Source organism: Trachinotus anak, unplaced genomic scaffold (genome assembly GCF_046630095.1).
Source record: "Trachinotus anak isolate AG129_WGS33_773 ecotype Australia unplaced genomic scaffold, CSIRO_AGI_Tana_v1 ptg000023l, whole genome shotgun sequence".
Lineage (NCBI taxonomy): Eukaryota > Metazoa > Chordata > Actinopteri > Carangiformes > Carangidae > Trachinotus > Trachinotus anak.
Window position 1 is genome coordinate 10632662 of NW_027273874.1, and position 12591 is coordinate 10645252.

Below are 12591 nucleotides of genomic sequence, written 5' to 3' on the forward strand. Positions count from 1 at the left end.
GTTTTTACTCCTGAGAGTCCACAGCGACCTACCTGTGCAGGTGAAACCACCAGCCTCCAGCTGGAGGACACTTTTGTTTGCTACAGAATACGAGACTAGAAGGTTCTCATTTCTGGGTTCTCACTCTGTGGAGAACATTGATCTCTCTAAGTGTTGAACTCAGAGACACAAAGGCCGTGTTCAGACTGCCAGCCAAAATCCGATTTTTTGCCCATCCAGATTGGAACTGGAGCTCTTTTGAAGTCTGAACAGTCACAAATCACATGAAATCCGATTTTTGGAAACCAGATGAAAACCACCTTCGGGAGGTAGTTTCAGATCGCATTTGGACAGATGCGTCTCAGTCTGAACAGCTGATCGGTTTTGACTGTCCGTGACGTCACTCTACGCGACGCCAGACCCAGTTCTTCGGGTGGCACCACACTCATCGCTGCACAGAAACTCCGGCAGTGAGTGCTGCATGAAGCATGGTAGTGTATAATCCTACCAGCCTCCTGCGGCGTTGCAAATGTCTAGTGCATCTGAGATGTTCTGCACCTGATGATGATGATGATGATGATGTGAGGACCTGGTGTTTACCTCAGGCTGAAGAATCATGAACAACAACATGAACCATGTTAAAGTGAAGATGGGTCCTGAGGGAGGAGCGTCAGTGAGACCGTCACCATGGAGACGAGAACGACTGTGGACAGCTGACAGTCAGAGGAGGAGGCGAAACAGAGAAGTCAGATAAGATCAGAGCAGCAGCTGAGGCTTCCTGTGTGAAAGGACAGTTCAACACGTCTCCATCTTCATCATCATCATCATCAGCAGACAGGTACTCAGGTGGACTCAGACCTGATCACAGAGAACTGGCTCCAGTCTAAAGGCTTCAGGGCTGATGTGGGTCAGACTCAGACACATGGACCCTGATGTCCTGAGCTTTAGTCCCCGTCTGTCCCCTCCTCCCTCTGCCCACACTTCCTGTCTGTCTCTGCTGCTGCTGTCAATAAAGGTTTTAACTTTGTAGAGACACACACACACACACACACACACAGAGACACACACAGAGACACAAGGACACACACAGAGACACACACACACACACACACACAGACACACACAGACACACACAGAGTGTAACTCTGTTTAACTAACTACCTGCTGTGAGTCATATTCAAGTCTCACCTGAGAGGCTGCAGCTCACCTGTCTGTGACATCAGAGCTCACCTGCTTCCTGTTAGCTTAGCCCTTGGACTAGCCTACTAGCTGAGCCTGTAGCCCTCATGCTAGCTGGCTAACTGTGTTAGCCTCAGACACATAGGCTGATCTCTGACAAACTCCACCAGTAACTACACTGTCATCATGTCAGACCAATGAGGCTGAAGAGGTCAGAGGTCACAGAGGGTCAGAGGTCACTGCAGCAGCACAGCTGTGTCTCCAAACCAGCAACAGTTTCTATGACAAATACAACAAAATACAACACGTCTGATTCTAATGAATCATCACAGCAGCAACAGCTCTGAGGTGACTGGATGAATGAGTGAGTGAGTGAGTGATGGTGAAGCAGTGAGTGAGTGAGTGAGTGAGTGAGTGATGGTGAAGCAGTGAGTGGACTCACCGAGCAGCAGAGACACAGGTGGAGTCTTCATGTTGTCTGGGTGACGACTGACTGTCAGTCTGAGCAGCAGAGCCGCGACTTCAGCTTCACCACTTCCTCATTAACACTCAGCCTCATGTCAGCGTCCTGAGGGCGGGACTCTGAGTCACATGACCTCTGTCCTGAGGGCGGGACTCTGTCACATGACCTCTCTGAGTCACATGACCTCTGCTGTGATGTTGAGTCTCTCTCAGCTGATGTTTGACAGGTGTTGAGGTCAGAGGTCAGCTCCACTATCAGTGTGTGACATCACCTGTCTCCAGGTGTGTAACTGATCAGAGTGCAGGTGTGTACAGGTGGTCTAGGCCAGTCCCTCAGTCCTTCCTCCAGATGTGTGAGCTGATGTGTCTGACCACAGCCTGATGATGAACCTGGACGTAGACTCCTGAAGAGCCTTAAAGCTGCGTCTCTCTACTGACCATCAGGGGGCGACTCCACTGGTTGGAAACAGAGTCTGATTGTGTTGACGTCTCTGTGAAAATGTCTCCACTTCTCTCTGATTTATTCCCTCAGGAAACGTTTCCTGATGAGTTTATGTCTCAGTCTCTAGTTTCAAGTCTTCAACACAACATGAGGTTCATTTTAAATTATGATCCATTTAGAGGAAAATAGACCATAAAGCAGGGGACGCATGAGGGCGGGGCTACCATGTGATTGACAGACTGAACCTGACAATCAGGATAGAGGACAGAGCAGGTCAGCTCCACCCCTTACTCCTCCTCAGCTCCACCTTCTCCTCCAAATATGGTTTCTTCTGGTTCAAAAACCAAGATGGAGACGAAAAAATTACAAACTGAGGCTTCATAAACCAACAGGTGATGTCACAGTGACATCACCTGTTGGTTGACATGTGTGTAAACAACCTGTGAAGCTTCAGTTTGAGCTTCTTCACTCTGTCTCTGTGGTTAAATCATCATGAAGAGAAGAGAACTGGATCACAGACCTGCTTCAGGGCCCTAGAGGGGACTGGGTCCTGGGACTGGGAACTGGTTTTGGTTGAGTCCTCTCTGTGTCTGTGTGAGGATGAGGATGAGGAAGGAGCAGAAACAGGATGAAGACACAGTGAACGTGTGAAAAGCAGAAGTGGTTTCAGATCTGGTTTCTGCATCAGGACTCAGACTCTGCTGGGGTGGAGCTGCTGTTTCCTTCCTCTTTGTGTCTCTGTGTTTCAACATGAACTGGCTCCAGCTTCAAACCTGAACTGCTGATCAGGGGAGTGTTCCTATTGGCTGCTGAGTGTTTGAGTGACAGCTTAGTGCCCCCCCTCCCCCCCCACGTGACCTCACTGGATCCCTACAGGACTAAAGGTCGTCAGAAGTTTTAAACATGAATGAAGAGGCCCAGGCTCCCAGCTGTGCTAACGATGCTAACAGGAGTGTATGCTGGGGGGGGGCTGGTTCTTCTTCAGTCTCTAGAACTCAGATTTACCTCAGGTCCTGTTCCACACTCTGACCAGGGTCTAATGTCTGATGTGGACTGATGAGGACTGAGATCCTCTCAGAGATGACTGACCCTCCTCACTGCAGCACCGAGACTCTGGACCTGGTTCTGTGGGACAGGTATCTGGTCTGACTGTCTCTCCCATCACCTCTGTGACCTGATCACTTTCTGATCAAGTGTCAGTCCTCAAACCACTGCTTCACGTGTGTCCACCACTCACTCACTGGTCCAGAGCTTCAGCTGCTGTAAACCAGTTCATCACATACTGGAGGGACCTGTTCCCACTGCCACCACTGACACCAGTCCACTGTCGTTGTTAAAGGTTCTGGTGAAAGTTCAGAGGTGGACCTGAACCTCCTCTCTATGTTCTGATCCAGCTCAGACCTCAGGACCTGGTTCAGGTGTTTGATCTGGATTCTACAGTTCACAGCTTTAATAAGTGAAGGACTCGGGACAAAGCGGTGACAGTTTGATTCTTTATTCAGACTCTACAGAGACACGGTTCTGGATCAGGTCTGGTCCACACAGGGACCACGTCCTGAGTTCAGCTGTTGTCACTTCAACGTTTGAAGCAGCGACAACAACGAGACAACAGAGAAACATCAGTCTGATGTGGATCACAGAGTCCTCCTGCTGGTCTGGACCCTCTGACAGAGACCTGGTCTAACACTCTGCTGCTCAGAACTCATGCTCAGTGGTGACATCAGCAGTGATGTCATCGTACTCGTCAGCCAATCCCTGACCTCCTCCAACAGTCCGGCTCATCTCCATGGAGACGGCTGGTTTGTTTCCTGTCTTCCTGCTGCAGCAGATGGACACCAGGAGACCAGTGGAGATGCAGAATGGAGAGAAGACCAGGAGGTGGAAGAGGAGTCTGAGCAGAGACACACAGGGAGGAGGAGGAGGAGGAGGAGGAGGAGGAGGAGGAGATGAAGGAGGAGATGAAGGAGGAGGAGGAGGAGGAGGAGATGAAGGAGGACAAGGAGGATCTGTGGAGACAGGAGGAGAACCTGGTTCAGAGCAGTGATCAGTTTATCATCAGGTCAGCAGGTTAGTTCATATCTTTAGACTGACAGAGAAACTGGAAGTGATGTCAGTGTCCTGACCTCTGACCCTCAGCCAGCTCTGAGGGGATGATCCAAACTCAGTAGTAGAACAGGAGTAGAGACCTTCATCAGAAGGAAAAAAGCCTCAACTCTTTTCTTGTCTTTGTTTCTACAGCGCAGAGTGACATCACGTCCTGTCAGCACAGGAAGTGCAGGGATCTCCAGGATCAAATGACCTGAACAACAAACACCAGAGTCATATACAGACAGAGTCACACCAACAGACCAGAGTCATATACAGACAGAGTCACACCAACAGACCAGAGTCATATACAGACAAAGTTACACCAACAGACCAGAGTCAGACACAAGCAGCAGGTGGATCTACTCACCTGAACTAGTCACACTGATGTTGACCTGGAGGCTGCTCTGTCCTGAACTGGTTTCACACCAGTAAACTCCAGAGTCTGATGGAGAGAGAACTGGGATGGTGCAGGTGGAACCATCAAAGGTCCCAAATCCTGATCCACATGGATCAGTCTGTCCTCCTGTGGTCCTCTTCACTGTCTGTCCATCTGCTGTCTGTCCATCACCAACACAACTCAGAGACACTGAGTCTGTAACGAAGAACTGCTGAAGGTTTGGACTGAGAGAGAGAGAGACTGGAGAGAGAGAGAGAGAGAGAGAGAGAGAGACAGAGAGAGAGAGACAGTCAGAGAGAGAGAGAGAGAGAGAGAGAGACAGAGAGAGAGACTTTGACTTTTTTAATCAGTCAGTTTTTCCTCTCACAGAACAAATGATCTCAGTTTTACATAACTAACTGTAAAGAGAGAGAAAAACCAGAGACTAGTCCCCGATGAACTGAGACGTCTCAGATCACAGATGAAGCAGAAGTTCTGTCTCTCCATCAGAGCACAGAACTGACTCCACACAGCTCTGAACACATCCAGGTTACTGACTGTCTGATGATAAACATGTTCAACCAACCAGTCCCTTCATCACCTCCAACAGTCTACACCCTCCACCTTGTTCCTCCTGGATATCCACACAGACACCTTCTCCAAACAGGAAACAGGAAGTTCAGCCGATTACAAACGTATCTTTTCCTCACCAGGTATTTAGGACCATAAATAAATAAATAAATCTGGAGAAGAGTGTCCTCCCAGACCTGTGCACCATGACTCCAGAGTCCTCAGCAGACCAGATAACCTCTGACACCCAGTGAACAAATGAGCCACTGATTCATCTGTTCGTAGCTATTACTCCATGTATGATCCTCCACTGGAGGTCAGTTGTCTGCTTTTCAACCTGCAGCTTATACAAGGACCACCAGCTGCAGCACTTGGACACTTTCACCCCCACCGAGGACCAGAGATGATGCACCTTGACACAGAGCTGATTCGCTGCCTTCTTCTCCAGAGCCTCAAACACTTTGAGCTAACCCTAACCCTAACCCTTATAGCTAACCCTAGGAAGGGAAAAGGGATGACCCTAAGTATAAAATTAAAAACGACTACATCTAACGCTATCTATGCGATTAGGTGCAAAGCTTGTCACAAGCTATATGTGGGGGAGACAAAAAACCAGATAATTCTTAGGATTAAGCAACACAAGTATATGATGGGGAGAGGAGCAGGCACCAGTACCCTATATACACATTTTAAACTTCATGGGGCTCATAACCTTCAAAGCTTGGGATTAGAAAGCAACCGAAACTGGACCACGGCTCAGCGACGGGCAGCGGAAAGAAAATGGATCTGTTTATTACAGACTATAGACCCGAGTGGTCTGAATGAAAAATATAACTGAACCTATAACGCTCCTGTCAATACAGACTCTTTTTAATGTATCCCTTTACCCAACCATGACCTTTTCCCTTCCAGCAGATACAACTGGGGTTTTCTTTGCGGACCGATATTCTACCTGGAGATCTTTTACCTGAAGTTTTATATTATTTCATTGTAAATTTTTCTCTTGTGTATTTTTAAGCACTTACTTTTTCAAAGCTCTTACTACTAACAAAACTTTTATAATTGCTTTTGTGTGTATTTTTTGATATATGATTGTTGATTTCCATTTGCAGCACTTATGTTTTTATCCTTATTTATTATACTAATTTATTTACACAAGAGAATAAACTACTTATTTATTATTGGATCTCCTGACTTGTAATTCGGGCCTACTTAAGTAAATGGATTGTATTATTTTTCCCCCCCAAAAAAACAGAGGGACAGCAGACAGAAGGGGAGAGCAAACAATTATTTATTTATTTATTTATTTATTTACTCACTTACTTATTTATTTATCATGTATCAATTTTATTAGAAGTATATATACAATAAGAGTATTGGCTATATAACTCAATGACATATATTGCATGCACATGTGTTTTTTTTTTTTTTTATATTTTGACATCAGCACTTATATTTCTTACTAACCAGTTGTGTTTTATGATATATTGTGTGTATATTTTAAAAAAAAATATTTCTCTACATTTCAACTTTAGCACTTACTAACTTATAATTGTCTTGGGGTTATATCCACTTGTGTAAATATACTTTTTATATTCCAAATCTAATTTACTATTTATGTATTTATTATGCTATGTAGGTTTATTTTGATCTTATGTATTTTTTTACTCTCCCCTGAAAGTTCTTTACCTGCTGGAATGGTGGGATGGGAACCCAAGAGTTGGTCTTTTAACTCACCTTCAGATTCCGCTGTCCATTGCTGAGCGATACCATGGTACTGGGGTGGTATAAAGCAAGCCCTTTCCCCCAGGAATGCCGGGTTTGAAACCAGCTGTGCACGATCCCTGTTAGCCCTATCTTTGTTTTCCTTTTACAGTATTTACAAGGCTCCCTACCCCCCTTCCTCTCTGGGTTTTGTTTGTTGTGTTATCCCCCTTCATGTTTTTTTGACCCTAACCATAACCACTCCCCTTCCCCAACCCTAACCTTAACCTTTTACCCTTCCTAACCTCAACCCCATCCTAACCCTAACCCTAACCTGTTAACCTACCCCATGTTAACCCTCCTCCCCCCTGACCCTACTTTTAGCCTAACCACAACCCTCAACCTAACCCTAACCTTACCCTGGTACAGCGGTTCAGACTGGGGATCCTGCTATGGGAAGTCTGGGCTCAAACCCAAACTTGACCACATTTTTAGATAGCATCCACAGTCCAAAAGATTTTAACAATCTGAACCCTACCATCACTTTTAGGGCCGTTTTTAAATCCTTTTATATATTCAATTATTTTTAATTTTTTATTTTTATGGGGTCTTTTTAGAATTACTTTTAACCCCAATTCCTATTTCTGGTTTTATGTGATTATACCCTTTGGTGGCCCAATGGATAAGGCAGTGGGCACTGACACAGGAAGTCAGGGTTCAAACCCAGCTTAAGATTAAAAACCATATAGTTACTGTGAGTGCTGACTGCCTCCCCCTCTAAAAAAACAAGGGTTTTTTATCCATTTTTAATTTGGCTGCCACTTTAAGGCAACAATCTTTTAAACCGTGGGGGTTTTTTAGTTTTAATTTTAATTTTTAATTTTTTATCTTTTTTTATTTCTATTTTATTTTCATTTATTTATTTACTTATCTACCTTTTAATTAGACCCTCTATTTTTTTTCCTGTGTCCCCTTGGTGGTGGAGTGGTTTGGGCTGTGGACTCACATACGGTAGACGGGAGTTCAAAACCCAGTCCCGAAATGAGACTCAATTACATAGTAAAAGACCTTAAGGGCCACAGCCCAGGCCCTCCACCACCCCTAAGTGGTTTTAAAAGCATTCAAACCCCAGAAGAAGGTTTTTAGGGAGACCTGTTGTGTTTTTTTATTAGATTTTATTTTATTGTGTCCTCGTGTGCCCGTGCCCCTCGCAGCCCTCTCAAGAGTGCTGCGTCTTTTACCTAACCTAATCAGTCAGGACCAGAGTCTTCATCAGGTCCAGACTGTGATCAGTTCAAATTCAAATACAAACAGTTCACACAACGACTCACAATAATACTGAGGATATGATGTTACACAACGAGAACACAAAGACAGTTATTCTGTTCATCAGCTGTCAGGTAGTTTTCACTGTGTGAACACAATCATGAAGTTTGATGTGAAACTTTATTTTCTCTTTAACTGGATCTAAACCAACATGTGATCACCTGGACCCTGGTCTCAGTCCTGGTCTCAGTCCTGGTCTCAGTCTGGATCCTGGTCCGGCTCAGACCCAGAGAGTCAGTGAGAGCTGCAGCTGCTGTCGACTGTAAACGTGTGTTTTCTGAGGAGTGGATGAGTGAATGATGGATGGATGGATGAGTGAGTGATGGTGAAGCAGTGAGTGGACTCACTGAGCAGCAGAGACACAGGTGGAGTCTTCATGTTGTCTGGGTGACGACTGACTGTCAGTCTGAGCAGCAGAGCCGCGACTTCAGCTTCACCACTTCCTGTTGGTGACCTCAGCACGTCACTGGTGTCAGTGTCACTGATCACACTGGTGCTCGTGCTGTTGCTGGTTTTACTGGTGTCCCTGAATGCATCAGACTCAGTATCACTGGAGTTTAGAGTTGGTCCTGTTACTGGGATCACTGGTCTCTGTCTCTGTCTCTGGTCTCTGAGTCTCTGTCTCTGAGTCTCTGTCTCTGAGTCTCTGTCTCTGGTCTCTGAGTATCTGGTCTCTGTCTCTGTCTCTGAGTCTCTGTCTCTGAGTCTCTGTCTCTGGTCTCTGAGTATCTGGTCTCTGTCTCTGAGTCTCTGGTCTCTGTCTCTGGTCTCTGAGTATCTGGTCTCTGTCTCTGAGTCTCTGTCTCTGGTCTCTGGGTATCTGGTCTCTGTCTCTGGTCTCTGTCTCTGGTCTCTGAGTATCTGGTCTCTGTCTCGGAGTCTCTGTCTCTGGGTATCTGGTCTCGGGTCTCTGGTCTCTGCCTCTGTCTCTGAGTCTCTGTCTCTGGTCTCTGGGTATCTGGTCTCTGTCTCTGGTCTCTGGGTATCTGGTCTCTGTCTCTGGGTATCTGGTCTCTGTCTCTGTCTCTGGTCTCTGGGTATCTGGTCTCTGTCTCTGAGTCTCTGTCTCTGGTCTCTGTCTCTGGTCTCTGGTCTCTGGGTATCTGGTCTCTGTCTCTGTCTCTGGTCTCTGGGTATCTGGTCTCTGGTCTCTGGTCTCTGGTCTCTGGGTATCTGGTCTCTGGGTATCTGGTCTCTGGTCACTGTCTCTGTCTCTGGTCTCTGGTCTCTGGTCTCTAGGTATCTGGTCTCTGGTCTCTGTCTCTGTCTCTGAGTCTCTGTCTCTGGTCTCTGTCCCTGGTCTCTGGGTATCTGGTCTCTGTCTCTGTCTCTGGTCTCTGGTCTCTGGTCTCTGGGTATCTGGTCTCTGTCTCTGTCTCTGAGTCTCTGTCTCTGGTCTCTGTCTCTGGGTATCTGGGTATCTGGTTTCTGTCTCTGTCTCTGTCTCTGGTCTATGGTCTCTGTCTCTGTCTCTGTCTCTGGTCTCTGTCTCTGGTCTCTGAGTATCTGGTCTCTGTCTCTGAGTCTCTGTCTCTGTTCTCTGGTCTCTGGTCTCTGCCTCTGTCTCTGAGTCTCTGTCTCTGGTCTCTGGGTATCTGGTCTCTGACTCTGTCTCTGTCTCTGGTCTCTGGGTATCTGGTCTCTGTCTCTGTCCCTGGTCTCTGGGTATCTGGTCTCTGTCTCTGTCTCTGGTCTCTGGGTATCTGGTCTCTGTCTCTGAGTCTCTGTCTCTGTTCTCTGGGTCTCTGGTCTCTGGTCTCTGCCTCTGTCTCTGAGTCTCTGTCTCTGGTCTCTGTCTCTGGTCTCTGGGAATCTGGTCTCTGACTCTGTCTCTGTCTCTGTCTCTGGTCTCTGGTCTCTAGGTATCTGGTCTCTGGTCTCTGGTCTCTGTCTCTGGTCTCTGGGTATCTGGTCTCTGTCTCTGTCTCTGGTCTCTGGTCTCTGGGTATCTGGTCTCTGTCTCTGTCTCTGAGTCTCTGTCTCTGGTCTCTGTCTCTGGGTATCTGGGTATCTGGTTTCTGTCTCTGTCTCTGGTCTATGGTCTCTGGGTATCTGGTTTCTGTCTCTGTCTCTGTCACTGTCTCTGGTCTCTGGTCTCTGGGTATCTGGTCACTGTCTCTGTCTCTGGTCTCTGTCTCTGGTCTCTGGGTATCTGGTCTCTGTCTCTGTCTCTGGTCTCTGAGTCTCTGTCTCTGGTCTCTGTCTCTGTCTTTGGTCTCTGGGTATCTGGTCTCTGGTATCTGTCTCTGAGTCTCTGTCTCTGGTCTCTGGTCACTGGTCACTGGTCTCTGGGTATCTGGTCTCTGGTCTCTGGTCTCTGTCTCTGGTCTCTGGGTATCTGGTCTCTGTCTCTGTCTCTGGTCTCTGAGTATCTGGTCTCTGGGTATCTGGTCTCTATCTCTGTGTCTCTGTCTCTGTCTCTGGGTATCTGGTTTCTGTCTCTGTCTCTGTCTCTGATCTCTGATCTCTGGTCTCTGGTCACTGGTCTCTGGGTATCTGGTCTCTGGTCTCTGTCTCTGGTCTCTGGGTATCTGGTATCTGGTATCTGGTCTCTGTCTCTGTCTCTGAGTCTCTGTCTCTGGTCTCTGTCTCTGGTCTCTGGGTATCTGGTCTCTGTCTCTGGTCTCTGTCTCTGTCTCTGGTCTCTGGGTATCTGGTCTCTGTCTCTGGTCTCTGTCTCTGGGTATCTGGTCTCTGTCTCTGGTCTCTGGGTATCTGGTCTCTGTCTCCGTCTCTGGTCTCTGGGTATCTGGTCTCTGTCTCTGTCTCTGGTCTATGGTCTCTGGGTATCTGGTTTCTGTCTCTGTCACTGTCTCTGGTCTCTGGTCTCTGGGTATCTGGTCACTGTCTCTGTCTCTGGTCTCTGTCTCTGGTCTCTGGGTATCTGGTCTCTGTCTCTGTCTCTGGTCTCTGAGTCTCTGTCTCTGGTCTCTGAGTCTCTGTCTCTGGTCTCTGTCTCTGTCTTTGGTCTCTGGGTATCTGGTCTCTGGTATCTGTCTCTGAGTCTCTGTCTCTGGTCTCTGGTCACTGGTCACTGGTCTCTGGGTATCTGGTCTCTGGTCTCTGGTCTCTGTCTCTGGTCTCTGGGTATCTGGTCTCTGTCTCTGTCTCTGGTCTCTGAGTATCTGGTCTCTGGGTATCTGGTCTCTATCTCTGTGTCTCTGTCTCTGTCTCTGGGTATCTGGTTTCTGTCTCTGTCTCTGTCTCTGATCTCTGATCTCTGGTCTCTGGTCTCTGGGTATCTGGTCTCTGGTCTCTGTCTCTGGTCTCTGGGTATCTGGTATCTGGTCTCTGTCTCTGTCTCTGAGTCTCTGTCTCTGGTCTCTGTCTCTGGTCTCTGGGTATCTGGTCTCTGTCTCTGGTCTCTGTCTCTGTCTCTGGTCTCTGGGTATCTGGTCTCTGTCTCTGGTCTCTGTCTCTGGTCTCTGGGTATCTGGTCTCTGTCTCCGTCTCTGGTCTCTGGGTATCTGGTCTCTGTCTCTGTCTCGGTCTCTGGTCTCTGGGTATCTGGTCTCTGTCTCTGTCTCTGTCTTTGGTCTCTGAGTATCTGGTCTCTGGGTATCTGGTCACTGTCTCTATCTCTGGTGTCTGTCTCTGGTCTCTGGGTATCTGGTCTCTGGTCTCTGTCTCTGGTCTCTGAGTCTCTGTCTCTGGTCTCTGTCTCTGTCTCTGTCTTTGGTCTCTGAGTATCTGGTCTCTGGGTATCTGGTCTCTGGTATCTGTCTCTGAGTCTCTGTCTCTGGTCTCTGGTCACTGGTCTCTGGGTATCTGGTCTCTGGTCTCTGTCTCTGGTCTCTGGGTATCTGGTCTCTGTCTCTGTCTCTGGTCTCTGAGTATCTGGTTTCTGGGTATCTGCTCTCTGTCTCTGTCTCTGGGTATCTGCTCTCTGTCTCTGTCTCTGGTCTCTGGTCTCTGGGTATCTGGTCTCTGGGTATCTGGTCACTGTCTCTGTCTCTGGTCTCTGTCTCTGGTCTCTGAGTCTCTGTCTCTGGTCTCTGTCTCTGTCTCTGTCTTTGGTCTCTGAGTATCTGGTCTCTGGGTATCTGGTCTCTGGTATCTGTCTCTGAGTCTCTGTCTCTGGTCTCTGGTCACTGGTCTCTGGGTATCTGGTCTCTGGTCTCTGGTCTCTGTCTCTGGTCTCTGGGTATCTGGTCTCTGTCTCTGGTCTCTGAGTATCTGGTCTCTGGGTATCTGGTCTCTGTCTCTGTGTCTCTGTCTCTGGTCTCTGGGTATCTGGTTTCTGTCTCTGTCTCTGTCTCTGATCTCTGATCTCTGGTCTCTGGTCACTGGTCTCTGGGTATCTGGTCTCTGGTCTCTGTCTCTGGCCTCTGGGTATCTGGTATCTGGTCTCTGGTCTCTGTCTCTGAGTCTCTGTCTCTGGTCTCTGTCTCTGGTCTCTGGGTATCTGGTCTCTGGGTATCTGGTCTCTGTCTCTGGTCTCTGGGTATCTGGTCTCTGTCTCTGG

General features: G+C 47.8%; 1 protein-coding gene and 1 long non-coding RNA gene across 4 annotated transcripts in view; both read right to left on the minus strand.

Annotated features, from left to right (window-relative positions):
• LOC139606762 (fibroblast growth factor receptor-like 1) overlaps window positions 1-3035 on the minus strand; it is a 58029-nt gene extending 54994 nt beyond the window's left edge. The window contains exon 1 of the mRNA XM_071459094.1: window positions 1601-3035. Within this exon, the coding sequence (XP_071315195.1) occupies window positions 1601-1631 (31 nt within the window). The 5' untranslated portion in view covers window positions 1632-3035. The remainder of the gene's footprint in view (window positions 1-1600) is intronic.
• Window positions 3036-3091: 56 nt separating this feature from the next.
• On the minus strand, window positions 3092-9029 carry LOC139606764 (uncharacterized). Of its 3 annotated transcripts, none has more exons than XR_011684681.1 (4): window positions 8047-8281; window positions 4518-5593; window positions 4186-4361; window positions 3092-4068 (listed from the first exon to the last, which is right to left on the minus strand). It is a non-coding gene; the product is annotated as an uncharacterized lncRNA (long non-coding RNA). The 3 variants fall into 3 exon arrangements; XR_011684682.1 differs by lacking the exon at window positions 8047-8281 and adding an exon at window positions 8288-9029 and having other exon boundaries at window positions 3104-4068; window positions 4518-4787; XR_011684680.1 differs by having other exon boundaries at window positions 3106-4068; window positions 4518-8278.
• Between the last annotated feature and the right edge of the window lie 3562 nt (window positions 9030-12591).